Source organism: Passer montanus, unplaced genomic scaffold (genome assembly GCF_014805655.1).
Source record: "Passer montanus isolate IOZ18808 unplaced genomic scaffold, ASM1480565v1 scaffold33, whole genome shotgun sequence".
Taxonomy (NCBI): domain Eukaryota; kingdom Metazoa; phylum Chordata; class Aves; order Passeriformes; family Passeridae; genus Passer; species Passer montanus.
Window position 1 is genome coordinate 8,613,331 of NW_024368041.1, and position 27,645 is coordinate 8,640,975.

At 40.1% G+C, this 27,645-nt stretch overlaps 2 protein-coding genes across 9 annotated transcripts in view; one reads left to right on the forward strand and one right to left on the reverse strand.

Annotated features, from left to right (window-relative positions):
• The window catches only part of EFR3A (EFR3 homolog A), a 76,594-nt gene extending 73,591 nt beyond the window's left edge, over nt 1-3,003 (forward strand). For all 8 annotated transcript variants that reach the window (XM_039715441.1, XM_039715435.1, XM_039715440.1 and 5 more), the window contains one exon: nt 14-3,003. In XM_039715441.1, the coding sequence (XP_039571375.1) occupies nt 14-119 (106 nt within the window). In that variant the 3' untranslated portion in view covers nt 120-3,003. The remainder of the gene's footprint in view (nt 1-13) is intronic.
• A 2,842-nt stretch (nt 3,004-5,845) lies between these two features.
• On the reverse strand, nt 5,846-27,184 carry OC90 (otoconin 90). Its single transcript, XM_039715410.1, has 12 exons — nt 27,149-27,184; nt 23,892-23,900; nt 23,186-23,255; nt 22,916-22,975; nt 22,478-22,652; nt 19,827-19,939; nt 18,279-18,407; nt 16,775-16,816; nt 10,981-11,145; nt 8,661-8,844; nt 7,462-7,568; nt 5,846-6,982 (listed from the first exon to the last, which is right to left on the reverse strand). The coding sequence occupies exons 1-12, from the start codon at nt 27,182-27,184 to the stop codon at nt 6,669-6,671; spliced, it is 1,404 nt and encodes a 467-aa protein (XP_039571344.1). The 3' UTR covers nt 5,846-6,668.
• Nucleotides 27,185-27,645: the final 461 nt, after the last annotated feature.

Genomic DNA, 27,645 nt, shown 5'->3' on the forward strand with positions numbered 1-27,645 from the left:
GCTTCTCACACAGTCCTCCGCCTAGCCCCTCAGGAGCGATGACCATTACTGCTGGACATGCTCATTACCATTCTGTTCCAGTCTATGAGATGAAGTTTCCAGATCTTTGTGTGTATTAAGTGTCTTCTGAAGTCTGCTGGACATTATTTAGAGTAGAGTACAATAGAAAGAACAAGATGAGTTTTCAAATTTTATTGTTTATTGTATCTAACTTTAATATAATGATGGACATGAGCCAAATACAGATTTCTTTAGCCAAATTCATGAAACTGTCTTGAATTTTTCTATTCTGTAATATATTTTGAGTTAGGTTTTTCACAGACCATGTTTGTTCATTTTCATATTTGACTACATGTAAAAGTCAGATTTAAAACTTGTCTTGCCATATAGGTAAATATTTCAGTTACTCTAGGAATTTGTATTTCTTCAAATTCCTTTGATTTGAGATATTGTAACTGAAAAGCATTTTTTTGGTTTGGTTTGTTTTTTTGGGTTGTTTATTTTTTCGTTGGTTGTTTTGTTGGTTGGTTGTTTTTTTTACTCCTCTCCACCTCAATTCTGTGTCAAACTAGAATGCTTTTGGCTTGCTTCGTCTCATTCAGTGTAACCAGGGGAGCCCTGCCTGAGCTCCCTCTTGTTCCTGCTGTCACAGATGCTCAACTTGTTTGGTTTGGAATAGATGGAAAAACCAATACCTTACATGTCTTCAAATACAGTCACTGAATTAATGGGCACTTGTTAAGTATATTTTGATGCATCACATAACATGCTTTTTAGATAGATATAACCAGTATATGTACTGTGTTTCTTGCTAAAAGTTAAATCTTAAGCTTTGCATAAGAGAGGAGAAATCTCCTCTTGAAGCACGGAATTGTGCAATATATTTCATGTCTTAAGATGTATGGTTTACAGACTGTACTTTTGAAAACACTGTAGTATTTTACTGTCTGCTTTAGTATAAATACAGGAGAGATATATTTAGTATAGCAGAAAATAAACTGAGGGCATTTTAAATCATAAATACTAAAACTATATTCTGTGAGACATTTCTCTGTAGTTTATAATAGCTTTTTAGTGATATTTTAGAAATTGAAAGTAAACTCAAACCATTTAAAGATCAAGAATTTATTACATATATTTTCAAGCAAAAGCATTTTTAGAGACGCATCTCTGTGTTTGTTTTTGTTTCATTTCTCAAACCTTTAAGGTAAATTTCATAGGTTTATGTATCTGAGCATATACTATTCAAATGTAAATAAAGTAAAACTGATAGAGTAAATCATGGACATTTGATGATAATTATCAAGGGTGTCTTTATGACTCACTAAATCCTGCCAGCAAAAAAAAAGAAAATCAGTATTCATTAATGCCATGAATAGTAAGTTTGAAGTCCCTTAGTCTGTCTGAATCTGACAGGGGCAGTGCAAACATGAACGAAAGCTCTCAAATATCTATAATAAATGTAGACATTTAATTGAGTGTGTTGGATGAACAGTGATCATAAAGAAAGTAACTTCAGTTAGGTCTGCTTTGAGCAGAAGCTTGGTTTAGATGACTTTTGAAGTCCCAACCTAAATTAATCTTTGATTACATAACTCAAGATCTGAAGGATTATTAGCCCTGCTAATTTGCTGACTGTTTGGAACATTTGCAAACCCACTGTAAAAAGGATTTTAAGTTTTTTGAACAGTAGTCCAGTATTGTACTGGAATACATTTAAAGGCCTGATGTGGCATGACACAGAGAAATATCAGCTACTTAAACCTATGAGATGACATGCTGAGAGTTTCAGAAAGCATTCACAAAGCTCAAAAGGTAATTGAGACCTTCTTTTCAGTTTAACAGTGCAATCACAGCTGTTAGTGGATGACGAAACAGCCCCTTATCTACAGCATTCCGTTGTGATTTTTACTGCTGCAGCGTATCAGCCTGATCAGACCACAGTCTACACATAAATAGGACTCTAGCTTTTAGTTTTCACTTTTTTTTTCTTTTTTTTTAAGGTAAGACTAATAGTTTTTGGCCTGTATAAAGACTGTAATTTTTTAAAAAGTAAATCCAACATAGGGATACAATGTAAAAAACCTACCCACTCTGTCATTTTTTTAAGAATAACACTTGGCACTTTTGTACAAAAAGAAGGAGTCTAAATAATACAGAATGTACTTCTGTTTGCACTTGTGCAGTATGGAGACTGTGCTGTAAATACAGGATTGTTTCTGTGATTGAATTCTGTTGCATGAATGCTGCATGTGAAAAAACTAGATTCAGCATTTCATTTTCTGTTCTGTTGATGAAGTATTTTTCCTTTATGGTGATGGTAGGTTTCTGTGTTTCCAATGTTCAGTTTGGGAAATGCAGGTGTTGTGCAGGTGTAGTGCAGGGAGTGGAGAGTTTGTAACACCCTGTGTGTTCACATGATATTTAATTTCTTCCTTTATGGAAATTCAGGGAGTCTGTAAGTTGATAATTGGTTCACTCTGGCCTTTCTAGACACATGGGAGATGGGAGTGACTGTAAAATGTATTGGTTTGGTACTTACTGTTATATGAGCCAATGAATGAAACCAAAAGAATTAAGAATGCTGTTTGTTGTACAGTACAAAGCTGTTTTGTTTCACTTCTCTTTATGTTCTTCAGACAAGCTGCAGAACTTGCAAACTGGCCCTATGTTATCTGCAACACACTGAGCACTGTCTTAATGGTTATAATTGGTACCCAGTTTAAATGTATTTCAGCTGTTGCTTGGGGTTCTCTTTCCTATTATGTCATCTTGAAAAAAATATAGCTTTTGGTAGTGAGTCACTTTAAGATAAATTAAATTCATGGTCATACTAAAAGGTAGAAATAGCCTGTTGTCCAAAATCAGAGTAGGGCTAATTTGTCTGTTGTTCCAATGGTAATATATTCTGTACTGTATGTAATGAACCAGTTTCAATAAATGTAAGAACACACTGTGCAATCTATATTTAAGCAATAAAATAAACCAAAATTTAAAAATTAATCTTTTCTAAAGTGTCGGTTAATTTTTACTGCTCACAATTTATATATCAATTACTAATTTTGTAGCATTTAGAATAGCCCTCAGTTTGCACACCCATTTGTTTTTTGCAGATATTACAGCATTGCATTTTTATTAAACTACCACATTTATTTACTATTAAACCTGGACAGGCTTGAGAGGTGGGGCTGTGGGAATCTTGTGAGGTACAACAAGGCCAAGTGCAAGGTCCTGCGCCTGGGGTCAGGGCAATCCCAAGCACAAACACAGGCTGGGAGAAAGGGATTGAGAGCAGCCCTGGGGAGGACCTGGGGGTGTTGGTGAGTGAGAAGCTCAACATGTCCCAGCAATGTGCTCTGGCAGCCCAGAAACCAAACATGTCCTGGGCTGCACCCAGTGCCCCATGGGCAGCAGGGCAAGGGAGGGGATTGTCCCCCTCTACTCTGACCTTGGGAGACGCCCCTGAGGTCCTGCATCCCGCTGTGGAGCCCCTAAAACAAGAAGCTGGCTTGTCCAGAGGAGGCCACAAAGTTGATCCAGGGGCTGGAGCATCCCTGCTGTGGAGACAGATGGAGTTGGAGCTGTTCATCCTGGAGGAACATGATTTCCCCTGGCTCTGGGGAGACTTTATAGCACTTTGAAGTACCTAAATGGGATTCAGGAGAGCTGAAGAGGGACTTTGGGAAGGGCATGCAGTGATAAGACAAGAAAGAATGGCTCCAAATTGAAAGAGTAGGTTTAGATCAGATATCAGGAAGAAGTTCTTTCCTGTGAGGGTGGTGAGGCACTGGCACGGGCTGCCCACAGGAGCTCTGGATGCCACATCCCTGGAAGTGTTTATGGCCAGGTTGGAAGGGGTTTTGAGCCCCTAGGTTGGCAGGGGCCTTGAGCTTGAAAAAGCTTTAGCGCTTTTTCATTTGGTCTAATGAAAGGTGTCGGTGTCCATGGGACAGGCAGAGAATTCAATTATTAAAAAGTTAAAATATTGAAGTAGGAAATATTTGTAATTAGTAGTTAATAAATTAGTTGTTTGCTTTTGGGAAACAGGTTTTGGCCAGCTGTGCTCCAAATCTATGAAAAATATGGTGTAAAGTGACTATGACAATGAGAGAAGAAAGAAAAAAGTTATGCTAAATTTTGATCCGCTTGTCATTTTAAAAATTGTTTTAGCACTGATCTCTGATTATGAATAAATGTAATTAATCATGACTAGATTATTTAAGACCTCATTTTATCATCACAATTCATGTGGTAGTAATTAGGACACAACTTGGGTGTTAAACTCTTCCTGAAATGGAGTTACTGGGGAAAAAAAACTCAAAGGAATTAATGACAACACTGCCTGAACAAAAACGTATTTATTTTGTTATTTCTCTTCTACCTGATTTGTTAAATGATCCATCCCTATCTCTGCAGTCAGAAAATTCAGCATAGTTGAGTGAATGTTTGCATAACCATGAAGGTAGTAATAATTAGCAGAAAGGAATGGGAGTTTATTTTAAGGTGCAGTGTTCAGAGCAGCAGCACCACTCTTGTGAAAGAGATGAACTGATGTTATTGTTACTCTGCAGTGCAATTCATTCACCTGCTTACAGGCCAGTTTTCCACATTTCAGCTCATCATTTGTCTCACTTTCTCATTGCTTATTTATAAATTCTGTGAAATGTAAAAGAATTTTCCATCCCTATAATAAAAGCTGCAGTTCAGCTCATCATTTGTCTCACTTTCTCATTGCAATACTTATTTATAAATTCTGTGAAATGTAAAATAATTTTTCATCCCTATAATAAAAGCTGCAGTGTAATGCAGATCTCATCCTCAGCATAAGACAAAAATGGGCATTTTGCAGTTTTAGCATTTTGCTTCAGTTCTGAGATGTCCTCTTTCTGATCAGCATAAAGGGGGTGTTAATTAAAATCTTGTCTGCAAATAGAATTTCTCACATCACTTGTTTGACCTCTGCCTTCCCTCAAAGAAAGTCTTTTTGTTCTTTTGGCTTTTTCAGGAGGGCTGAAGATGTAGCCACTGGGATCCAGAGGGATTCACGTGACTAAATACCTTCAGGGTTTACTTTGGGAGTTTGTGTGGTGGGATTTGTTTGTTTGTTTGTGCTTTGGTGGGGGGGGTGGTAATGTTTGGTTTTTTGTGTGTTTGTTTGTTTAGGGTTTTATTTGTTTGGGGTGTTTTTGCACTGTAGTAATCCTTTGCACTTTTAATGTAGGAAAAATACTGAAGGGGGCATATCACCAGCCAGAATTTTATCCAATATAAACTGCTTCATCCAAGAGCATTCACAGGCATTTTCACCTGCTCTTCTCACACTGTTCAGTTCACACAGGATCACGTGCTGGGGTTTAGTGGACTGCTGCAGGGTCTGGAAGAACACAGGCAGCATCTCTGCACCCAGCATGAAGAGGGTACATGCTGTAGTCATTGGATATTGGGGATACATGCTACAGTCATTGGTCTGTAGGAATACTTTGGTGACACAGTTCAGCCCTGTAGAACAAGAGGATGGAGAAGAAATCCAGACCTTTCAGAGCAGCTGAATGAATCACTGGGAAGTTTGTAGCATCATTTTTTGTTCTAGGAAGTGTTGGTGAGTCACAGAGTCATAGAATGGGCTGGGTTGGAAGGGCACTTTAGAGGTTTGTCATGGCCTGATGTTACACTTCTCTCCCTTCAAGTCTGTTTTAAAGTCTGTCAGTCAGCCCTGATAGCTCATGAGCAAAGACCCTCCTGCCCATGTGAGAAATATGAATCCCATCTGACACAAACAGGTCTGGTGTTGTGCTGATGATCCTATTACCCAAAAAACCCAAATTCTGGCTGTGACTCAAGCCATGGAGCCAGGTATTGATAGACTGAGTCTGTCTGTTCCTGCAAGAATAGGGGAAAAAATGATCCACATTTCCTGATCAGCCATTCCAAGGTGCTGAAGTCTCTTTTGATCACCCTTGGACTGCACATTGTGACTTCAACACCCCCAGCATGGAAGAGCAATAACGAGTAACAGTCTGAGGGCTGTACCAGGCTGGGAAGTTTCCTGCTCATGTCCTTAACTTTGGCCTTAGGGAGGAGAGAGGCTTCCCTAAGAGGAGGCTCTGTCCAGCATTTTGGACCTTCTGTTACCTTCAGAAGGGAGTCACACGCAGCTATAGACAGGAATGAACAAAGGAACTTTCATGTAATTACTTTAGCTTTGCTTCTGGGTGTTTCCTGCTAAGCTCCGTAAAGGAAAAACGTCTGCAGAGGGAGTTGGAGTAGTTGCAGGTTTTAATTAAAAATCTGGAATACTTGGCCACCATCAGCAAGATCCAGTCTGAACCAAGTGCACCGTTAACAGTTTTTACATTTAAAAAAATCAAGTGAAATTATATAGAACACTGTCCAATAATTATTTAAGGTAATATCTAACCTAGACAGATGCTCCATAGTGCTGACCTCCCCACAATAAGGAGTTAATACAGCCTAACACCTAATCCTAGACTATGATTATGTCATTTGTGTGCTGGAGAGAGTGAAGCAGCGTGTAGAGGATAAGGAGGGCAGGTACTCAGTGCCTGGCTGCTGTCCTGCCCCTTCCCAAGCAGGAGGTGGGTGGTTATCTGCTCCCAGGGCTATCTGCTCCCAGGGTTATCTGCTCCCAGGGCTATCTGCCCCCAGGGTTATCTGCCCTGGTGTTGTCCCCCAGCTCTGGAGCTCCCCATGGGATGCCGCGTCCCTCTCTTGGCTCTTCGCAATCCGCCCCGCAGGGCTCCTTCCTCCTCGCTGCTCTCCTGGGAGCTGGAAGCCCCTGTTGCTGTTTGTGTGCCTGTGGGAGGCCTTTCAGCAGGAGCCCCTGGGCAGGAGAGCTTCTCCTCTCGGCAGCCCCGCCCGTGGGGCAGCTTCAGGCTCTGGTTGAAGAAGGCAGAAGCCATGCACTCGGCCGCAGCCGTGTCGCAGGCGCAAAGGAGCTTCTCACACATGCTCCAGCCAACGCCTGAAAGAGAAGGTTCACCATTCATGTTTGAAAGCTGTTGAACTTACTTCATGTATAATCTGCCATGGGTTGATGAGTTTTGAAAATAAAATTTTCGAATCTGCCATGAATTTTAGTCTCCAAAGTCACCGTTAATAACCTAAACAAAAGCCTGACACCAAGGCGCTGGGCAGTGGAAGGTTCTGCTGGCTTTAGTTGAATTTGTGAATGTAAAGACACAAATAGCTGACTTCTGACCATAATTATAAAATGTCTGAATGTAATTTTCTCAGCCTGACCTTGTCACATACACAGCAGTGTAATAACCTTTGTCTCAACTAGGAAAAAAAGTTCAAGTTTATAGTAAACATTGCTAATTTTTTGTAAGCTCCATTTGTGTCTCCATATTCAGCTCTAGCAGCTCTGTCATAGTGTCACTCAGTCTATCATGTTGATACACTGTCATCAGGACATGAGAATTTCCTCTCACGCAAGCTTACATTTTGGTGTGTGATCAAAACATACAACTTCAGATCTCAAATTTCTTTCTGCATGACATCCAAGTTTCTTAACTTGCTCCATACAGCAGTGATGAGAGAAGCAGCATCTAAAATAAACAGTAGAAGTAAATAGAAAATACTTACTCTTCCCGAATCCCATAACTCTCACAATTATTTGTCTTTAATGCCCATTAAAACTAAAAATAAAATAATTTGGTTTTCATACCCTGGAATTTTTTTTTATATAAAGAACAAAAATCAACCTAAGTTGTTCCCACTTCCTATATATGCCCATTAAAACTAAAAAAATTTGGTTTTCATACCCTGGAATTTTTTTTTATGTAAAGAACAAAAATCAACCTTAGTTGTTTCATACTTCCTATACTTGTTCCTACTTTCACTCTCCGCTTCCTCATTCTTTTCATGTCATGTGTTTAACAGGCGTGTGTTTTAATTTTAAGGTACAATTGCAATTGCAACCATGACCTAGTTTGCCATGAGAAGTATCTCCCAGTGTTCAAATCTTGGCTGGAAATCTGGAAACTGCATCATGATACCCAGATCATGCCATCATCTAATCCAAGTTTTGATGCCTGGGCTGCCTTGTTTGTGTGTGAGTGCAGGAAAAAGGTGCTCTACTTGCACCTGATGTGCCCCAACTGTTATGAACTTCCCCAGAGGAGGAGATTTTTAGCTATGAATAAAACACTCCCAGAGGTGTTTTTATTTGTGGAATTCTCTGCATTGCCCCTCATGGTCAGCCCTGCTGGCTCTTGGCTGCAGCTCTGGCAGAACTTTGCTCCAGCTCTGCTCCCTTCTGGAGGACACTGTGCCCTGGGTGGGTGTTAATTCTTCTCTTCAAAAGTCACTTTCCAAGCCACCTCTTAGCCAAGTGACTCATATCCTTATCCCTTTCCCTTTGATATACTCCTTCTTCTGCTTGACTTTCCCCCATCATTCTCCTTTCTTATTTGGAGCTAGTAAGTCCTCTCCAACATATTGGCACAACAATAGAATGTGGTTTAGTCACATTAGAGTATTTCGTGTTTTATGTATTTGAGTGGATGTTTTCCTCCAGAATGTGACTTGACTACTGCTACAAAGCTGTAGAATGCCCAGAAAATGATGTAGTGATCTTCCTTGGTCCATGGGCACCAAGTAACACCCACAGTTAATGGCACATACAGAGGAGCCCACACCTGTCCAGTGCATCGGCAGGTTCACCTCTTCCCTCTTGGCCACAATAGCAGCCATAAGACTCAAATTCCTCTGGGCACCGCTCAGTTAAGCAGAACAGCATTTCTCCAAGTTGGGGCAGCTCCCTCTCCACTCTTCCACGTCCTCTCTCCTGCAGAAAGGTCAGTCGCTCGCACGCTACAAAGCAAAGTTGTTATTTGTCACATCATGTTTTCACTGCTTGAGGGCTCTCTTGTGAAGATAGAAGTGTTTCCAGAGCTATGAGAAACTTTGAAAGGACAACACTTTACCACCTGTAAATTACTGCTTCAGTCCATGAATTATGGCTCTTAGAGTACTGCTGACGCCTCTCTTGTGAAGATAGAAGTGTTTCCAGAGCTATGAGAAACTTTGAAAGGACAACACTTTACCACCTGTAAATTACTGCTCTTAGAGTACTGCTGACGGAGCAAGACAGCAAAAGGGCAAGGTAATTTAAAGGGGAGAGAGAATCCTATGAAGACAGAACATACAAGTCAAATTGGACTGCAATGAGAATATTTAGCAGTCCTTTGTAATCTTTCAAAGGTAAATTTTTCATTTGGAATATTCAAGCTCAGCTGAGTATTCAGTGGTTTCTGTCTTGTTGATTTGGAAAATACAGTCCTAACCTCTTGTGCTTCCACAGTGATAGCTGAGCAATGACCATGTTTTGCTGAAGGAAACTATTTTTTTTTGTTCTCATTTGAAATATAGTCCAGTTTGAGCTGTAGTGCCCCTAGACCAAATGCAGGAGTGATCTGTTGTAATGGCTATTGTGCTGCTGAGGGTTTGGCATCACCAAATGCCAATCCTAATGTCTCTGTGGCTCCCTCTACTCAGGAAGAACTGATATTATGGGAATTATTCCTAAGATTTGAAAGAACACAGTGTTCCATATTAGGAAAAAGACATCAAAGGAGCCTGTTCTGGGACTTTGCTGGGAGAAGGATGTAAGAGGCTGATGCAGGAGAATGAGGGAGAGAGAGGGCTTCTGTTCCCTCTGCATCCTCCCTTCTCCCACAAGTAATCCCATTTTTCCCTCTGCTGCTCTAGACTGATTCCCTGCTCCTGTCAAGGTCAATCCTGGATTACTGTTTCCAACAGGAAATTCTGCCCATGTGCCTCTTGGGTCTTGATTCATTCATGTTAATTCCCAGAATAAACCACAGTTCAGGGAACTGATCTGTGCCCTCTAAAAGCTGGTATTTAAAATTGTATTTTCCAGTTTGGTGAAAGGTAGGGTTGATTCTTCTGCTCTTTTCCAGTTCCAGGGCTGCTTCTCTCCATTGGGAAGCCTAAAAAGATGGATGGGACAGTCCTTGAGTGTGGATTTATAGCCATGACAGGTCTGAAATGTCTTAGGATCTCTGGGATTCCTGAGCAGGAATTGGAATAGAATCAGAAATGGTGAGAAAAAGTCTGACTGGCAGACTTTTTCTTCACAGAAAAGACTGTGGCAAAAGGTCAGAATGAAGAGCAGGAAAATTCCTATTGCTGCTGCTTATAAAACAAAGTAACTTAAAGGTGTGATTAAATTACTTCCAGCAAACAAAAGCAGGGAGAATCATTCCCTGAGCTCATTTTAGATACTGCACTAAATGAAAAAAAATTCCTTACAAGCTAATAATTAGTGGTTTTTATAAGTGTTACTGACAGGATACTGGCAGAAGAGGTTAAAGTGATGGAAGCTTTTGCAGATGTCTCCACCTCCTGTTCTTCTAGATACCAATACATGTGTGCTTGTCTAATTGGTTTAAAATAACTCTAATATTTATATGTAATACATACCTGCTTTTAATACAGAGGTTGCTGAATATTTCATCAGATGTAATGGGAAAAAAGCCCTTTATTTACCTTTTTCTGCAGGTCTTCTTTCAGACTGTCCCAGGTCCAGAGCTATGCCAGAGGAAGCTGTGCTCAGGCCACCCCTTGCAGGGCTTGTCTCTGGAGAAGACAAATGCATAGATTAGGCTTGTGAAGGTAGAATAACTCTTATTTCAGAAGTGTGTCCAAAAGTGCATGTTCTAAACTATTATCAACTGCAGTCTTCTAAAACATGTTCATTCTTAGTGGGAGGCTGTTTATTGGTGTTTAGTTAAGCTTTCCTGGCCAGGTGGCAGTGAGCTGCCCTTTCCAGGGCAGTCAGTGCTATTCATCCTGTATTGTATGCAACCTCCAGACTTAAATAACAAAATCGTTTCATTCTACATATCCATGAGAAATGCTGACTCCTCAGATAGCCATAAACAGGAATAGGGGAGTGCTCCAAATTAGAAAAAGTATAATTCATTTTTCACTTGCCTTTTCCTTTTGTCCTTGCAGGTGTGCCTGCAGGACTTTTGTTGGTGGGGACAATTTTGACTTGCATTGAGTTACTGTCTCCTGGGAATGAGGCTGGGGAGGTGGTTATCTCTTCCACTGAGGCCAAAGCTTCCATAAATCCATCTTCTTCTGAATAAGCAGAAAAAAGAAAGCAGAAAAAGAAACAGAAAATAAACAGCATAAAAGATTTTAATTTTAGATAGCTGGTGAGAGTAATATCCTCAGGCAGAACGAGTGTGAATTGATGGTTATAGAGAAGGAGTATCTAAGAGGAAAATTGAAAAAGCAGAGTATCCACACTGGTCATTTATGCACATCTCTTGCCTTTCACTAAAAAAGGACTGTTGTTAACTATGATCAATTTAACTGCTGATTGTTTGGGGGGTTTTTTAATTTTTTTTTTTATGTACTGAGACAAAGAGCTTTGCAGGTGCTAAAAATCATGTTGTTTGCTGCTTAGTCAGCTGTACTGAGAGATAAAGTAGAGGTGAGATGTCATTTGCTGAGTAAATTTCCTTAAAAGCGTCTGTTCACCTGAAGTTTCTATAACTGAGAGTAACATCAGTGAAAGAGGGAAATTATTTGATTGATGCAGAGCTGGGTGACTGAAGGGTTTACTGGGTTGTAACCACAAGGAAATATTGAGGGAAAAACAAGTTGAAAAAAAATTCTTTTCAGGAGATTCTTTATCCTAAAAATTAATTTATTGTTTGTTTTTAGATTATCTGACACTTTATTGTAGATCAGGAAAGTTTTGTTGAATTTGGAGGTACTTAAAATATTATTCTTACTTTTTAAACCTTTTTTATATAAACTAATTTGTGAATGAAAACACTTATCAAATGGATTAATTTTCTTTTCTAAATGTCAATGTGAACAATGTGGCATTTCACAAAATAAATGTATTTAAAATACTAATGGGCATGTATTTTCATATTTTTAAAGCTTTCCTTTTGAATTCTTTGGCTGAATTTCTTGATTGGACTAAACTCAAATCCATTAAGCTTGTCCCTCTGATGTTCTGGTTTTAGTATGTGTTGAAAATAACCTGTCAGAGGATAAGAGAACAGATTAGAAGAAATTAAAGTACTGCTAAGAACACAGCAACGCCCATGAAAGGTGGCAGAAAGGGATCAATAGTCACACACTTGTTTTGAAATCTCAGCAAGGTGCACATTTTATGCTACTTTCTTTGGGAGTGGAATGTTGAAATGAAAGTGATTCCTGCTGGATGTAAAAAAAAAATAAAACCAGAGTTTGGGAAATTCTACGCTTAGCTAAGAATAGATATCACAAATAAACTCCTGGGGGCCATGCAGACCTGCTATACACAGATTTTCTGGTACATTCAAATTAATGTAGGAGAGCATTTAGTGATTTTGACCAGTGCTTAGTACAGCAATGCTGAATTCATTGGGGTGGGAGACAGGGATATTTTTCAGACAGTGTAATCAGAGACAAAAAATGACTGCTTTCTACTCTCCATATGCAGTTTTCTCTGACATTTTTCTGGTGGATTTCAGCCTGCCTGGATAATCCTTTCGATACAAAAGGGGCCAGAGGAAACTTCCAGATCCACCACGGTGCTCCATTTCCAGCTGTGCCTACTGGTGAGGCTGTGCTCAAAGCACAGACACCTGCAAGAGCTGGAACAGGTTTTAGACTGGGAGAGAGTTCCATGAAATTATCTGTAATAAAGGAGGAGGCAAAATCAAAATAAACCCTTCTGGCAGCAAATGCTGTGAATGTAATTTACAGAAACAACCATTATATCATTAAACCTCTTTCAGAAAGACTTGGATGAGGAGTGCAAATGAGTGGCTGGAGGCAAGGAGCAGCTCATGCTTCTCAGCCAGGTTTTATTGTTTGTGTATCTGCTATCTGACCCTGATCTAAATTTGATTCTCTGGCAACCCTGCTGCTACCATGCACAGAGTTTTAACTGTGATGCTTTTAGATGAAGAATTGCTGTGTCAGTCAAGGAAAGAGGAAAACTGAGGGTCACTGACCTTTTATTGAGAGGATGGGGGCAGCAGGAGCTGTGCCTCTGTGGTCCCTTGAGGTAACTGTACAAAAACCAGAGACATCATGGGAGTGACCTGCCAGCTGAATTTCTGCCATGCATTTCTGAAATTACTTTGACTTAAAGCATTATAAATTTAAACCAAACAGCCTGGATTTATTAAGATGGTAATTAGGAGGAGCAAAGTGTTTTGCTGAAGGATGTGCAAGTCAGCAGAAGAAATATTATCCAGAAATCCTGTGCTGAAGATTTTTGACTGTGACACCACAGAGCTTCATAAATGAAAATCTATCTTCACCTGTAGTCAAGAATGCCAAATTTGTCAAGAAAGTTTAATGACTCTTACCTTTGGCTTTGGAAATTGCCAAGACTCTGTCACGGGGCTCAAAAGAAACCACTGTTGAAAATAGAAAATATAAACTCAGGAAAGACATTGCCAGCACAGTTATGAACAGTCAGGCTGCTGAAAAGAGCTTTTTCTGAAAACAGGAAGGTACAGACATATCATGGGGAGATATTTGCCTATTTTTCTCAGTGGTGTATTGATGGTTACAGACAAAATGATACTCATAAATTAATCTCATTGCATGCAAATAATGTGCATAGCACTAACACAGGATTCTGTGATTCTATGAAAGAAGTGTAAATATGGCTGAATTGGGAAATTCAATATTAAGTCTATTTGACAGACAAATAGATTAAACAGGGTTAGGTCTGGCATCCCAGTGTTGAGCACAGAGTTCTTGGGTTCCTTGTGGACATCTTGTGTTTGCCTGCACTGAGAGTCAGGTATGGATGGGCAGCCATAAGTCCAAATACTTCTCTGACCTCTAACTTGTTTTCTTTACCTGATAAAATTATTTTCATTTGTCAGCTGCCTTTTGATGTATTATAAAAATAGCTATCAAATGATCTAAAAAATCATCTCCACATTTTTTTCTGTGTTGTTAGGCTGTTGTGATGTGAAGAATAACTTGTTTGCCTCTGAATGAGTTTCTCAGTGATATTTAGCTTTGGTTTAATGAAGCTTCCACATTAGTCAATGTTGAAGATTCTTTGGGCTTAAACAGGAAGACAACTGGTTAAATAGTAAGTGGTTCTCCAAATGTTTCCTTCAAAGACTGATTAGATACATTATCTGTATTGTTTTCAGCTTTCTAAAATTCCTAATACAGGTTTTTGTTCATTGGTAATGCTTGGAACCTTATGATGGACTGTGCCTCAATAGGGAGCAGGGGAAGTTGTTTTTTTCAGGAAGTAAAAGATTGCTTCAGAAGTGCAAATACAGGAGCTCTCATTCCTTCAGAAGTTCTGTTTTCTATTACAAAGTGTCCCAGAAGCAGATAGGAAAACATGAACCAACACAGGAGCTGCTGCTAGGTGAGAATGCAAAGTAGTAAGGAACTACTTTGATAATACAGGAGAGCTATGAAGGAACAGCCAGCACTTACATTCAGCATAAAGCCTTTTCAGGTACTTACACTTGTGCATGTGCTGCTATTTAAAAATATAAACACCAAATAAACCCACAAACCCTTAAATGTCAGAAACATTGGTTTTTAAAACCAAAAACAAAAATTCCATGTGGTTTTTATTATTCTAGAGTCACACTTAGGGCACTGGCACACACAGAGGAGCACACTGAAGCTTGAAATCAAGTTCTTAGGTTCTCAAAAAAATCCAATTTTCCATCTCTCCCTGTGCAAGCTGGTCTAGTGGAAAGCAGGGGCTTTGGAATGAGATGATCCTTAAGGGTTCCAACACAAACCACTCTGTGATTTTCTGGGTTAAGCAGTGGCCTGGTTGCTCATATCCAGTGCATGTTGCGTCTGTGCTTTGCAGGTATGGGGCCTATGAACAGAGAATCATGGAATCATCAGGAGAGGAGGAGACTTTCAGATCCCCCAACCCAGCTGTCAGCCCAGCCCTGCCCCTGTAACCCCTGAACCACCAAACCACATTGCCCAGCACCAAATCCAGGTGCTCTTAAACACCTGCAGGGGTGGTGACTCCACCACCTCCCTGGGCAGCCTATTCCAATGTCTGAGCACCTGAACAGTGAAAAAATTCTTATTAATATCTCATCTGAATCTCCCCTGCTTCATCTTAAGGACATTTTCTCTGATTGTTTCCCTGCAGGCACAGTAGAAAAGGCCAATGCCCACCTCACAACACCCTCCTCTCAGGTGGTTTTAGAGAGCAGTGAGGTTCCCCTGAGCCTGCTCTTCTCAAGACTAAACAAACCCATCTGTCTCAGCCACTCCTCATAAAAAATGTTCTCCAGTCCTCTCACAAGCCTTGTTACCCTTCTCTGGACACACCCCAGCACCTCAATGTCCTTTTAAAAGTGAGGGGCCCAGAACTGAGCACAGCACTCGGGGTGCAGCCTCATGATGCTGAGGGGTGATCCCTGCCCTGGTCCTGCTGGTCACGCTGCTGCTGACACAGGCCAAGATGCCACTGGCCTCCTGGGCCACCTGGGCACACTCTGGCTCCTACTGAGGCAGCTGTGCAGCAGCACTGCCAGTCCATTCTCCAAACAGCTCTGATGCCACTTCTCCCTTAACAGCAGTGGCTTTGCTTGTGATGGAGCCACAAAACAAGAGTGCAGCAGCTAAACTGGGTAAGAGTCCAGGACTGGTCTCCCTCTCTACTTCATATCTCAGCCCTCTCTCACAAGGTGTCCCTGAGGGCTTTGGGTGCTTCTGTCCCTGGCCTCTCGTGTGGCAGTGCTACCATGCAGGCCAGAGAACAGACTCTCACTGGAGCAGTCAGAATCTGTTTGCAAGTACCCACTCCTCATAACACAGCCATTGATTGCAGCAGAAAAAAAAGACTGTCATGAGAACCACTTGGCCTTGTGGTTTAGAGACTCACCAAGGAGGCTGCAGAGTGAGGAGGTTTCAGCCTGGATTTCATTGGTACAAATAAATAAACTAAAAACTGGTGGTTTTTTGGCACCAACCATGCTCAGAAGTTCCTCATGATGCTGCTTGATCTTAATTAATTCAATATCTTTTAAAGACAAGAAATATGCAGTTGGCTGTGGGTCAGGTGGCTGGACCATCTCTGCCAAACAGCTCACCTGCTCCAACCTGTGTTCCCAGGGGAAAAAGGACGTTTTGATGAAAACAGGTTTTGTTGTAGCCCTTGGGAAACTCACTGTAAACACTGCTTAAACACATTACATGCACAAATTGAAAAATTGCACCTTCCCATTCAATCTTGAGCTCCATCACCAAAACATTACATCTAGTTTTACATCAATTCTTTTAGAAGGGTGGAAAGAAAGCAAATAGCCTCTCAGCTTTTGGGAGCTGCAAGCAGGGCTTTTGTCACTCTAAGTGCAAACCTTCTTCCACAGATGCAGTCACAGCTGGTGTTCCATCAATCCCTTGATGAACCAATTCTGGAAAAAAAAAATTACTTGTGGCTTAGGGTGATCCTTAGACTGTATCCTGGAATAACATGATCAGAGTCACCAAAAAGGAACTTATTTCTAAATATTATTATGGTTACAGCAGCAGTATTAAAATAATGCTTTAGTATTTATATCCTGCTGATACTAAATTCTCTTGAGCTACATACAGTTTAATAATAAAAAATAATCCCAAAGAGTTTCAACCTCAACAAGAGAAATCAGCTGTCAGTTAGCATTCTTTAAATTTCTATTTCTTCAGCTTATTTTTCTGAGTATAAGTTGGTCTCAATTTGATACATTCCAGACAGAGAATTACGGAGGTGACCTACCCTCCATGTGTCGTGTTGTCAGCTCTCTCTTGCTAGTTGTTTCTGAAAGATAAAGGTCTCTCATAAAGTGTGAGAAGGGGATTTTTTCACTGTTTGATCCGAATAGCACAAATCAGGAGTCCATTGAATGTATTCCTATTAAAGATTTAGTCAAATACACGCCCATTTCACACAATTTTTTCACTGTAATAAAGAATCTACTAAAATGCTTTGCCTATGGATTCATCAGATAGGGTTATTATTTTTTTCCCAAAGTCAGAGCTGGACAGAACAGCTACACAGAAGTATTATAACATGAGTGAACATTAAGTGAAAATGTTAAAATGTTTCATTCAGAATTGCTTTTTTTTTTTCCTCCTCATCAAGAAATATAATCAGGCACATAAAATTAGCAGAGGCATCCAGTGAACAAAAATGGACTCTCTTTATCAGCAGTGATAAAACCAGCATGATTTTCCTGTTAGCAAAGATCAATTTCCCCTTTATTTTTAGTGTGTTGGATCTACCATACTGTATATCAGAGATATCTGATCCCAGGGAAAGACTGCTGTCTTAAATGGCTTTGATACTAACCTTCCTGGGGCATTTTATTCTCCCTTGCTGCATTCAGGAGGGTGTGCACACATTTAGAGTGTGACACAGATGTGTGTCTCTGTCTGTCTGTCTGTCCTTAGCACTGGAGGCAGTGACTTTGACCCAAAATATCGGAAAAGCCAATGCTGCTTTTTTCACATCTCCCTAAGCTTGGGGACCCAGAGCTCCTTCCCCTGCCATGCTCGGATTGCAATCCATAAGAATGAAGTTTTTAATCCAGGCCTGCTCCCAGGGGCAGGCACTTGGTCTTGCAGGGCTGTGATTTCAGCTACAGAGCACAGAACAGTGTGTGACCACAGGGATGAACCTCCCCTTCCTCCTCAGCAGGGCTTTTCCTTCCAGAATAGAAGCCAAGTGACAGACTAGAGCAAGCCTGTTTTTGCTTTCCCAGTCACTTTTTGAATGGTTTAAGGGAAGATTTGGGTTAGCAATATTTCCAGCATTTCCTGCTAGTGACATCATCACAAGTATCACTCATTCATTCCAGGTGACAGAAGCTTCCTGAAGAAAAAAATTTCTTTACATCTAACTGGAATTTCCCTGTTGCAGTGGTGTTCCTTGCACCCTCTGCAGCTCCTGGAAGAGTCTGGCAGCATCTTCTCTCCACACCCCACTCAGTACTGAGAACTGCAAAAAGATCTTCCCCAAGCCTTCTCCTATTTCCTCATGGGCTCCAGCCCCCTCCCCATCTCAGAGACCCCTCCTGGCCCTGCTCCAGGACAGCAATCAGTCTGCCACCACCTTCTCTCCTGGTATTCACCCAAGTAGCAGTAAGTGGACAGGACCCATGAAACAGAGACCAGATTTATGGCAGGAAAGCACCCAGCTCCTGCTTCATTCTCCTTGGGTCACATTTGGTGCCAGCAGAAAATCTGGCAGGAGGGGCAGTCGCTCAGATCCCTGTTATTACCTGTAACTGGAGATGGGCAGGAGGAGACATCCAGCCCATTCAAGGAGGAGTTGATCTGTGCTTTCACAAAGCATTCAATGGCATCTTTGTCACAGGTGCAGAGGAACTGTTCACAGGGATCCACAGACTCTGGAAATAAAACAAAAATCCAAACAAGGCGCTATTGAAAAATCTTTTCCATCTTCTGCTTTTTCCTCCCTGTAAGGTTTGTGTCTGTATTTCATTAGTCCAGACCTATTTATATTGTGCTTCTCCATGCAAAACATGGACAAGTTTCATAGTCCAACTCTTGTTTTAAACACCAGTTGATGCAGCCTGGCATGGCTGTCAATAAATTATTGCCTCTTTGCTTGTGTCTGCAGAGCATTGAGGACTACAGAGCAAGGCTCTAGTTTTTCCACAGAAAACTTAATCCAGCTGATACTGTGTTTAACATTTCACAGACTTCATCAAAATATTCCTCCTAACTCCACGAAGTCACAATCCACAATCCAAGCCTTTCCTGGATATGTGATTTGCTCCTTATAAAGGATCAGAGAACTTTAGAACAGCTTGGATTGGAAGGTGTGTTAAACCTCATGCCATTCCCTCCCTGCTATGGCAGGGACACCTTCCACTATCCCAGGTTGCTCAAAGCCCCATCCAGCCTGGCCTTGAACTCTTCCAGGGATGAGGCATCCACAACTTCTCTGGGCAACTTGTGCCAGTGCCTCACTGCCCTCAAAGTTAAAAATTTCCTCCTAACACAAAGGTTATGAAACAGTTCCCCATGAAATACTCTATTTTATCTCTTCAAAATTTCCTACCTTTCAGAGTTTAAAGAAACATTGACTTTTCATAGCTTCTATTTTGGATTTGTGATGGGGACTATATAGAAAGAGCTTAAAAAGCATTATTAATGCTTAAATGCACTTGGACAATTAGAGATTGGCCTAAATAACAAAAATAGTTTTAATTTGAAATAAGAAATGGAAATTGGATCAGATTGTTGCTTAAATAGGATGTAAGGGTATTAGTTTGGAGATTCTGTTCTTCTTTGCTGGTATCTTCAAACCATGTTCTAGCATATAGTCTTTTCTGAGAGCCAAAACTTGATGAAAAATTATATTACAAGTTATTAGGCATTAAAGAACCCCACTGCACTCTTGTCAGGCCTGTACCAGCACTGCATGGAATAGCTCCTGTTATAACACATGATTTCTGCCCTCACTGGTAATAGAGCTGTAGCTAAGGAGTGTGTGTGACCCTCTGAACAATGAATTTGATCCCTCAAAGTGCAGAAAAATCAGGCCTTGATGCCTCAGAAGATTGTTTTTCAGGTCTCTCCTCAGCATCTGCTGCATTTCTGATGTGTTGAGACATCTCAAGCAATGCTTAGTGATCTTGTAAAGTAAGGGAAATCCCAGGAGGAGGCTGCCTGGTGGAGCAGCTCTGGGAAGCGGAGGGGGTTTCTGATGAATTTGTCTATACTTTTGGTAGATAGACCAGAACAAACTTCTGGTGGCAGTGAGGCTCCAGTGTCGAGCTCTTTTGACAGGTCAATCTCACCACAGGTCAGGTTTTTAGCAGAGCAGCTGACATCTGCAGAAATCTTTGATGGGTCCCACGTGCACTCCATCTCCAGCGCTTCCTCGTAGCATTTGCGGTGCTGGAAGCAGCATCTTGAAGAGGAAATAACAGAGAGGTCAAACCATTCAGTTGGATCCCCAGACAAAAGAAAGGCCGAGTGCTCCCTCTCCCTGAGTCAGAGTGGCAGGATAACCATGGCTGCATGCAAAACTCCATGGTGGGAGCAGGTCTGACTGCTGTGGGTGACCAAACATTTCAGTCCTGCTGTGTTTCCTGGGTGCTTGCAAGGACTTTACAGGCACTTCATATAAGAAATCCACTACCAGTGCACAAATACCTCCCCTCAGCACTGTCAGGTCACTGACAAGTAAAGCCTCACAAGTCAGCCCCAGAGATCTTGGATCCAGTCCAGTCCCAGCCTTCCTCACTGCGGATTTGGAGAACTAAACTGAACCCGGCACTCATGGAGGGTTAATGGCTCTGCAATGTGAATTCCTGTGTCTCATTGGGACTACATAAATACATGCAGCTTTATCCTCTATTTCTTGTACTTCTATTCAACAATCACAATTGAAATGCACTATTTAGCCATGGGAAAGGGCCACATAATATTTTTCTCACACTGGAGTAAAAGTTTTCTCCTGCCAGTACACATCACAGTCAGTCAGAAACCTTGTGTTTTCCTGCACTTCTGCTGTCCTGCCAAACTCAAATTGCCTACAGGGCCACTTTAGCTTTGAGTAGGAATAAAAAGTCAACTAAACCAACAAGCTCTTCTTCAATCCTCTCCTTTCTTCAGTTCTTTGTACAGATAAATCATCTCCACAACATCTCTGTGCACTGACACCATCTCTAAATGAAACACCAAGTAAAACAGTCATCATTTACCCCAAGAAAAATTGTTACATAGATTAAACAGTCTTCTTGTTAAATTCAGACCAAAATACCCTCATTTCAGAGAAATGGACTCAAAACACAGCTCTGTTATTGAGTTGCATTTGTCCTGGACAATGCTGAAGGCAAGGACAACACAAATATCCAAACCCAGCATCTGCTGCCAGCTCCCTTCTAGGGAGCCCTTCTATACATGCTACACATGCACTCCTTCACCTCCTACATGTAGAAAGAATTTAATATTAAATAATTGATTGTATCAATAAATAATTATCACAATATTTTACTTGTCTTCACAACCAAAGAAGGAGTCCAAGAAATGTATCTAGAAAAGGTGAGGGCAAATAGCATTTAGCAGAAAGGCCTGATGGATACTCTGCACCACAAATTCTGTCCCTTGTTCCAGGGATGAGGCCGAAATCTGTGAGCTACATCAGGAAAAGGGTTTTGAACACCTAACTTGTGATGTCTCAACACTCTCCTGACTCTCCCTGAGGTGTGGTGAGGTGTTAGCATCTAAAAGCTCCTCTAACTGCATAAGAAGTCTCACACAAACTCTCTGCACTTCTTGTTTGTTTAGAGATTCACGATTACATCAACATTTGCTGTAACAGTTAATCAAAAAAATTCACTTAGTTTCCCTTTGCAAGCAGGGAAGGGATTATTTCCCTGTCATTGCAAGACATGGATTGTCTTCTGGGCCTGCTTCTCTTTCACAAAGTTTATGGAGGCTCCTAATTTAGATATGACAATGAGGTACTCTGGGAAATGGGAAAAGGTTGCTCTTACAGGCACTAGTACTTTCCCATGCCTGAAAAACCTGCTGTGAGGCACTGAGTCCTTTTCTGTGGAACAGAAATGGCACAGGCAAGCCCCAAGATTTGCAAAACTATTTTCTAAGAAATAAAATCAACGAAAAAAAAATGCAACACCTGGGAACTGTCTCTGGGAGAGACAGGTTTGGAGGCTCCCTTGAACTAAGAGCACATCTCTGTCAGTGGCAAAGCAATAATCAGTCTCTGTTTGCTGCACATGACAGTAGGAATTCTGTGCTGGTAGGGAAACCTCACCCCAGGGCTGCAAAACAATTTGTAAATACAAACTGGCTGTGTGGGTGATTCTCAGGACAAACCTGCTGATGGATGTTTCTGCATTTTCTGGGTTTGTGCTGCTCTGCACTAAAATGAAACTGAGTGAAGCAAAAGCCCAGGTGCTCAGCTCTTGGGTATCAACCCATTGAACTGACTCAAGCTCCCGTTTCAGGATGTCATCACAATTGTTCAAAAAACCTTTCACAGAGAAGTTCCATGGCTTGTTTCCAGTAGCAGGGTTAGATCTCCATTTTCCCAGCCATCCATGATGCAGAGTGGATGGATTAATTTCCACCTATCTATAGGCTTAGCCCTTTCTGAGCCATTGCTTCTTCACTCAGGGAATGAATACATTGCATTGTTGGAAAACCCATTTCCTTCACATGGATGTAGCTTGTTTCTCTTTGAATCTCCTTTCACATCTCCTGCTGATATAATTAAACAACTATTTGATTGTCCTGGCCTGAGATTACATTTTCTCTCACTGGAGCCAGATGGTGTGGGTCTTACTTACCCCCAGATAAATCTGTCTTTTTATTACTGATTTTAACTAATTTATACAGGTGTTATCCTTTGGGTAATCAGATCATGAGGGCATTTACTGCCAGTCAGGGCAGAAAAGGACCTCTCATGGCTATGACTTACTCATCAGCTTCATCCACGGGGAGCCCTTCCATCTCAAACCGGCAAGAGCAGCCATAGTCTTCAAAATCCCTGGGACAAAACCCAGTAACACACTTCATTTTGTTCACAAAGTTGAGAAGGGCAGGGAAGTTGGTGAAGATGGACTGTAACCAGGTGAAGTGAGAGCCCAGGCAGTCTGGAAGGAGAACAGCCATAAAACACCTGGTGAGTGAAGGTGGGGCAGGTGTGGGTGACACACGGGTGACGTTTGTGTGAGCACAGAGCCCAGACAAGGCAGTGACATCGGGCAGTGCTTGGCACTCAGCAGTGCTTAATGTTACAGTGGTCCTTGGGGAGATCTGCATCCACAAAAATCCCTCTTTCATCTTAGTAAATATACAAAAACAACCCCACAGGATTTCTATTCAGAGCTAAAGTACAACTGGAACAGATACGTACCAAAAAATAATGCAACACTTTCCACATTTTGGAAGACTCCATTGAAGAGTGTGGCATTGTCTAAATGAAAAAATAAACAAACAATGCTTACTTAAAAAAAAAAAAATTAAAATAATTGTCCCCAGACTTCCCTTGGTCTCACTTCAGTTGTTAAACCATTTTGAGATGAGTTCCCAGCTATTTGCTTAAACTTCTCTGTGATGGTTCTGGAGTACAAGGATTCCCACTGCCATGCAACATTGCAGAAAGTAAATCTTAAACCTTTCTTACTCAAGAATCTCTCAGGTGTGTTAAGCAGCTCTGGCAGGAATGCTGGAGGCTTCTGTTCTTGGCCACCTACCTCAGCAAATAAATTTGAGAAGAAAAACATTTAAACATAAAAAAACCAAAAAAACCCAAACCAAACCAAACCAACCAAACAAACAAACAAAAAGCAACAAAAAACCCCCTAACAAACAAACAAAAAAAAAGGCAAAACAAAATAAGAAACCCCTAAAACTAAAAAAAAAACAAAAAAAAAAAAAAACAAAAAAAACAAAAAAAAAAAAAAACAAAAAAAACAAAAAAAAAAAAAAAAAAACAAAACAAAACAAAAAAAAAAACCCACCAAACTCCAAAAGATAACAATAAACCAGCAATATATATTTCATTGTGACATTCTGCAGGCATTTTTAATATCTTCATATACTGGTAAGCTGATTTGTCAAAGACATGAAGTACTTGCTCAGCTCCATCCCCACCCTGGGAAGCCCAGAATTGTACTGGTGTGAACTGGTGTGGACTGGTAATTCACACCCTCTTCAGGCCAAAACCCAGTCTCTCTTGAACAGGTATTGCTGCTGAGGATGAGTTAACTCTGCTCTTCCTGTTCCCATCTGAACAGTAGCCCTTTCTGGGACAAATTAGTAGAATTATATAAAATTGGTTTAGTGCCCGTGCCTACCTATGCCCCAAATACTCTGTATCCCTGTGCTACAATGTGAAGCTGGGTTATTGAAGTGATTTGGTTTTTCTGAGTCCATCTTGGCTATTGACTTTTTTCTCATTGTCTCTCTTTCTATAACTCTTCATATTTTAAGTTAATTATCTTTTCTTCCTTTTGAAGATGACATGGTAGATTTGGCATCTTTTCAACGCTTCCATTTTTAATGTTGGCCAAATCCTGAATTAGAGTAAAATATAATATTTGTTCTCTCTCTTCCCATTTTTCACTTGTTTTTTAACTCTGCATGATTTCAGAAAACAGTGTATTACTTTGGATTTATTTAACTTTGGCTTTTTAAAAGTAAAGTAAAGTAAGTAAAGGATATTTGCTATATAGAATCTATATATAGAATCTATATATTTAAAAGTGAAAAACCCCATAGTGCTAAATTCATGGCATAATTTATGTCTCAGAATAACTGGCATTAGGAAAGCAGTCCTTTTTCTCAAAAAAAAAATCTGGGAAAGAGCTGACAGTTCTCTTGCTCATCTGTTACATTTTCCTGCAATAAATATAGGTGTAAAAGAGTAAAGCATAGTGGTGGAGTTTTAGATAGGGGGCTTAACTCTGTGTTTAACAAAGAATTAGGAAAAATAGGATTTTTTTAAGATCATATATAAGTGCTTTCCAGGATGCCCACAACTTTTGTGATGCGAACAAGATTTTCATGGTAATAGTCAAATCCTCCCAGCAATTAATATCTCAAGTTCAGTTGCAGAATATGGAGGAAGGATTGGGTGAGTCAGGAAGAGGTGCTTCCTCTTGTGTTATTCCTTTTCCTGAAATTCTTGGTCACAACGAGAAGCTTTTAGATAAAGAGTAATCCATCAAAAGTGTCCTTCTCTGTAGCAGGACTAAGGGGAGCAAATTACTTTCCACAAACCAGAAAAAGTCTCCCAAATAATCGCTGGTCTTTTCACAGAACTGGAACAAGTCTGTTGAAAGCTTCATTGCCCTGAGGAATTCAGCTTCAGGCAAAATAATGGCATGCCTTGCAAAAAATCAGCATTGAATGCTATATTTGTACACATGCTTGCTAAAGAAAATCTAACCCTTATTTTCTGGCTTAAAGCCTGTATTTCCTCTGCAATGACAAACATCACCTGGGCCAGGTTCTGTCAAGTGCAACTGGAGCTAGGTTTGACACACTGGCTCAAACTAAGTGTTGACGAAGAGCCATTAATTATTTTGTCCTTTCATCAAAATGTTTGGAAAACATGAAAATGCCACAGATTTGAAATGAGTTAGAGGAGAAAATTGACAAAACCATATTCCAGGGGTACTGGAAGCTGTGACTGCTCCACTATCCTTCACCTGCAATTAGTTATTCTGAGCAAACTGAACTGTGTACACCCAATTAACACATAAATGTTTGAAGTTCCCCTGGAGAGGAATGTCTGCTCAGCAGTTTGGTAAATCATTGGCTCTTCTAATCCACTAATTACAAAGAAAAACTTTTCTAATTGTCACCAAGTCTAGATCAATTAACCAACGTTTGCTAACAAGATTGCTTACTTTTGATTAAATTGGGAGGTGTAAGGAATAAGGAGAAAATACTTTCTGGAGTAATTATTCTCTTTTCATCTTTAGGTATCATGTATTTGGAAATACTGTCCTATGTCATTCCCTGTGGCGGCAGTGAAAGATTTCACTACAAAAATCAATCCTTTAAATCTCAGAAGACCCTGGGGATGCCAACTTGTCTCACCTCTCTCCAAAACCTGTTAAAAAATTCAGTATGTTTTGAGGAGGCTTTTATGATACATCAGCTCTTGGTCTTTTCCATTGTACACCTTATCCGTGGAATTTATTTTAATGTTCAGTTACATATAATATTGTTTCTGGACCTCATTTGTGATTTTCCTACCTGACAACAGTTTTCTGAAATGTTATATAAAATAAAGCCCATCAAAAAACATCAGTGCACCTCCGGTTGTCTTTTTCAGCCATGGCTCACTAAAATGTCCTAATACAGGGCATGGATGCTCTCCTTATAATCCTTGGGATGCAAAAACCTCGACTATGCCAGAAAAAGTCAGGTTTCAGCAAACCCAAACTATTTGATTTATTCATGGTAAATCACATTAATTCCTCTCAAGGCTACTATTTCATGCACAAATATTTGCTTCAGTCTCAAAGCAGAGATCAGCAGAATAAATCCCACAGAAATATAAATCAATAATCCTCCCCAAACCTAAACGTGGTAACACTTTAAATATTCATGTTCTGATTGTATTTAGCTAAGGGGAATGAAACTAAACACTCTTGCACAGCCCTTTAAGTTTTGGAGGATTTTTTTTTTCAAATGTTTTGTCAGAAAAATGTATGAATGTCCAGATATTTTTGAGTGCAGTATCAATATAAAAATACACATTTTTAAAATAAATAGGTAGTGCAGGTATTTGGGCATTTGCTGTCACCGCAGTAGGAAATGTGAATATTCTCTCTGACTTCTCTCTATATAGTAGATGCATTAAGGTTCAGCTTCATAATTATAGCCTGTATGTTTTGTGTTAGTCCTGTTTGGTTTCTGAACTGCAATGCAAGCAACGCCTCAGAGGAAAAGCAACTGGTGAAGATGATGAATGTCAGTGAAGAATTTTTCTATTCTGGGATCCTGAATTTTCTCTTCCCTTTAGAAATATCCCCATGGATTGACCAGAAATGGTGATAGACATTCCGAGAGTCCTTCTGTTGCACATCATAACTCTTACTGACATTCCTACCCAGTGCAGAGACTGCAGAAATTTGAGATGTTTGCCCATCTCTGACTCAGGAAGTTCATTCACTCATGACAATAAAATATAAAGAGTTATATGAAGAAAAAGCTATTCATACTAAAATTCAAAAGAGGAGCCTTAGGTGCACATGGGTTCTATTTCAGGATGTACTGAATGGTTTGGAGAATTAAGACAATAGAAATGTATTTAATGACTAGAATCTCTTTATATGAAACTTATACATTTGGAGTCCTAATGGCTTAAATAATGACAAAGTGCTAGCAAAAAGAAGTTGAAATTTTTTTTGGTTGTATTTTTAACCCCTCTACATATTCTGTTGTTTCACTATAAGTCCTGAGCAAAATACTTTATAAGTATTTAATAAAGAAATGTCTTCAAGTGCATTTGGGTTTTGAACACCAAAATGTGAACAGTTTCTAAGGGACTGTTTCCAAATGGTCATACTTAAAATAGTATTTTGACACGTCAAATAATCATAAAAATACATTGCCACTTACCACTGTACACCACCATGGACATAGACACCAGCAGAATTACAATCATATTTTTGTTTAATCCAAAGACAAGAAAAAAGTCACACAGCAGACTGGTGTGCCTGGTGAGTTAAGTAAAATATTAAACAGAATGTTATCTCTTCAGTCTGGGAGTGGGAAGACACCATTTTGGGAAATCATTCTTTTGTAGCCTGGATATATTTCTGGTTGACAAAATTCAGTTTTTACCCTTATCATAGTAAATGTGCATATTACAGGAATGATGAGCCTTATGCATCCTTACTTTAGCAATGTTGTCTAAAAGTCTGACTAACAATATTTATTTTGGTATTGCTTTGAGCCAACAGACTATGAAACTGCCATGCAACATAGAATGGTGCACTTGCAGTTTCTTTTGTTTTGCAAACAGTTTTCACATCTTCCTTCGTCTCATACAACGTTCAAACAATTCTTAGGTTTAAATGAAGATATTATGAAATACTGTGCAAATGAAGTTATTCTGATGTTGCA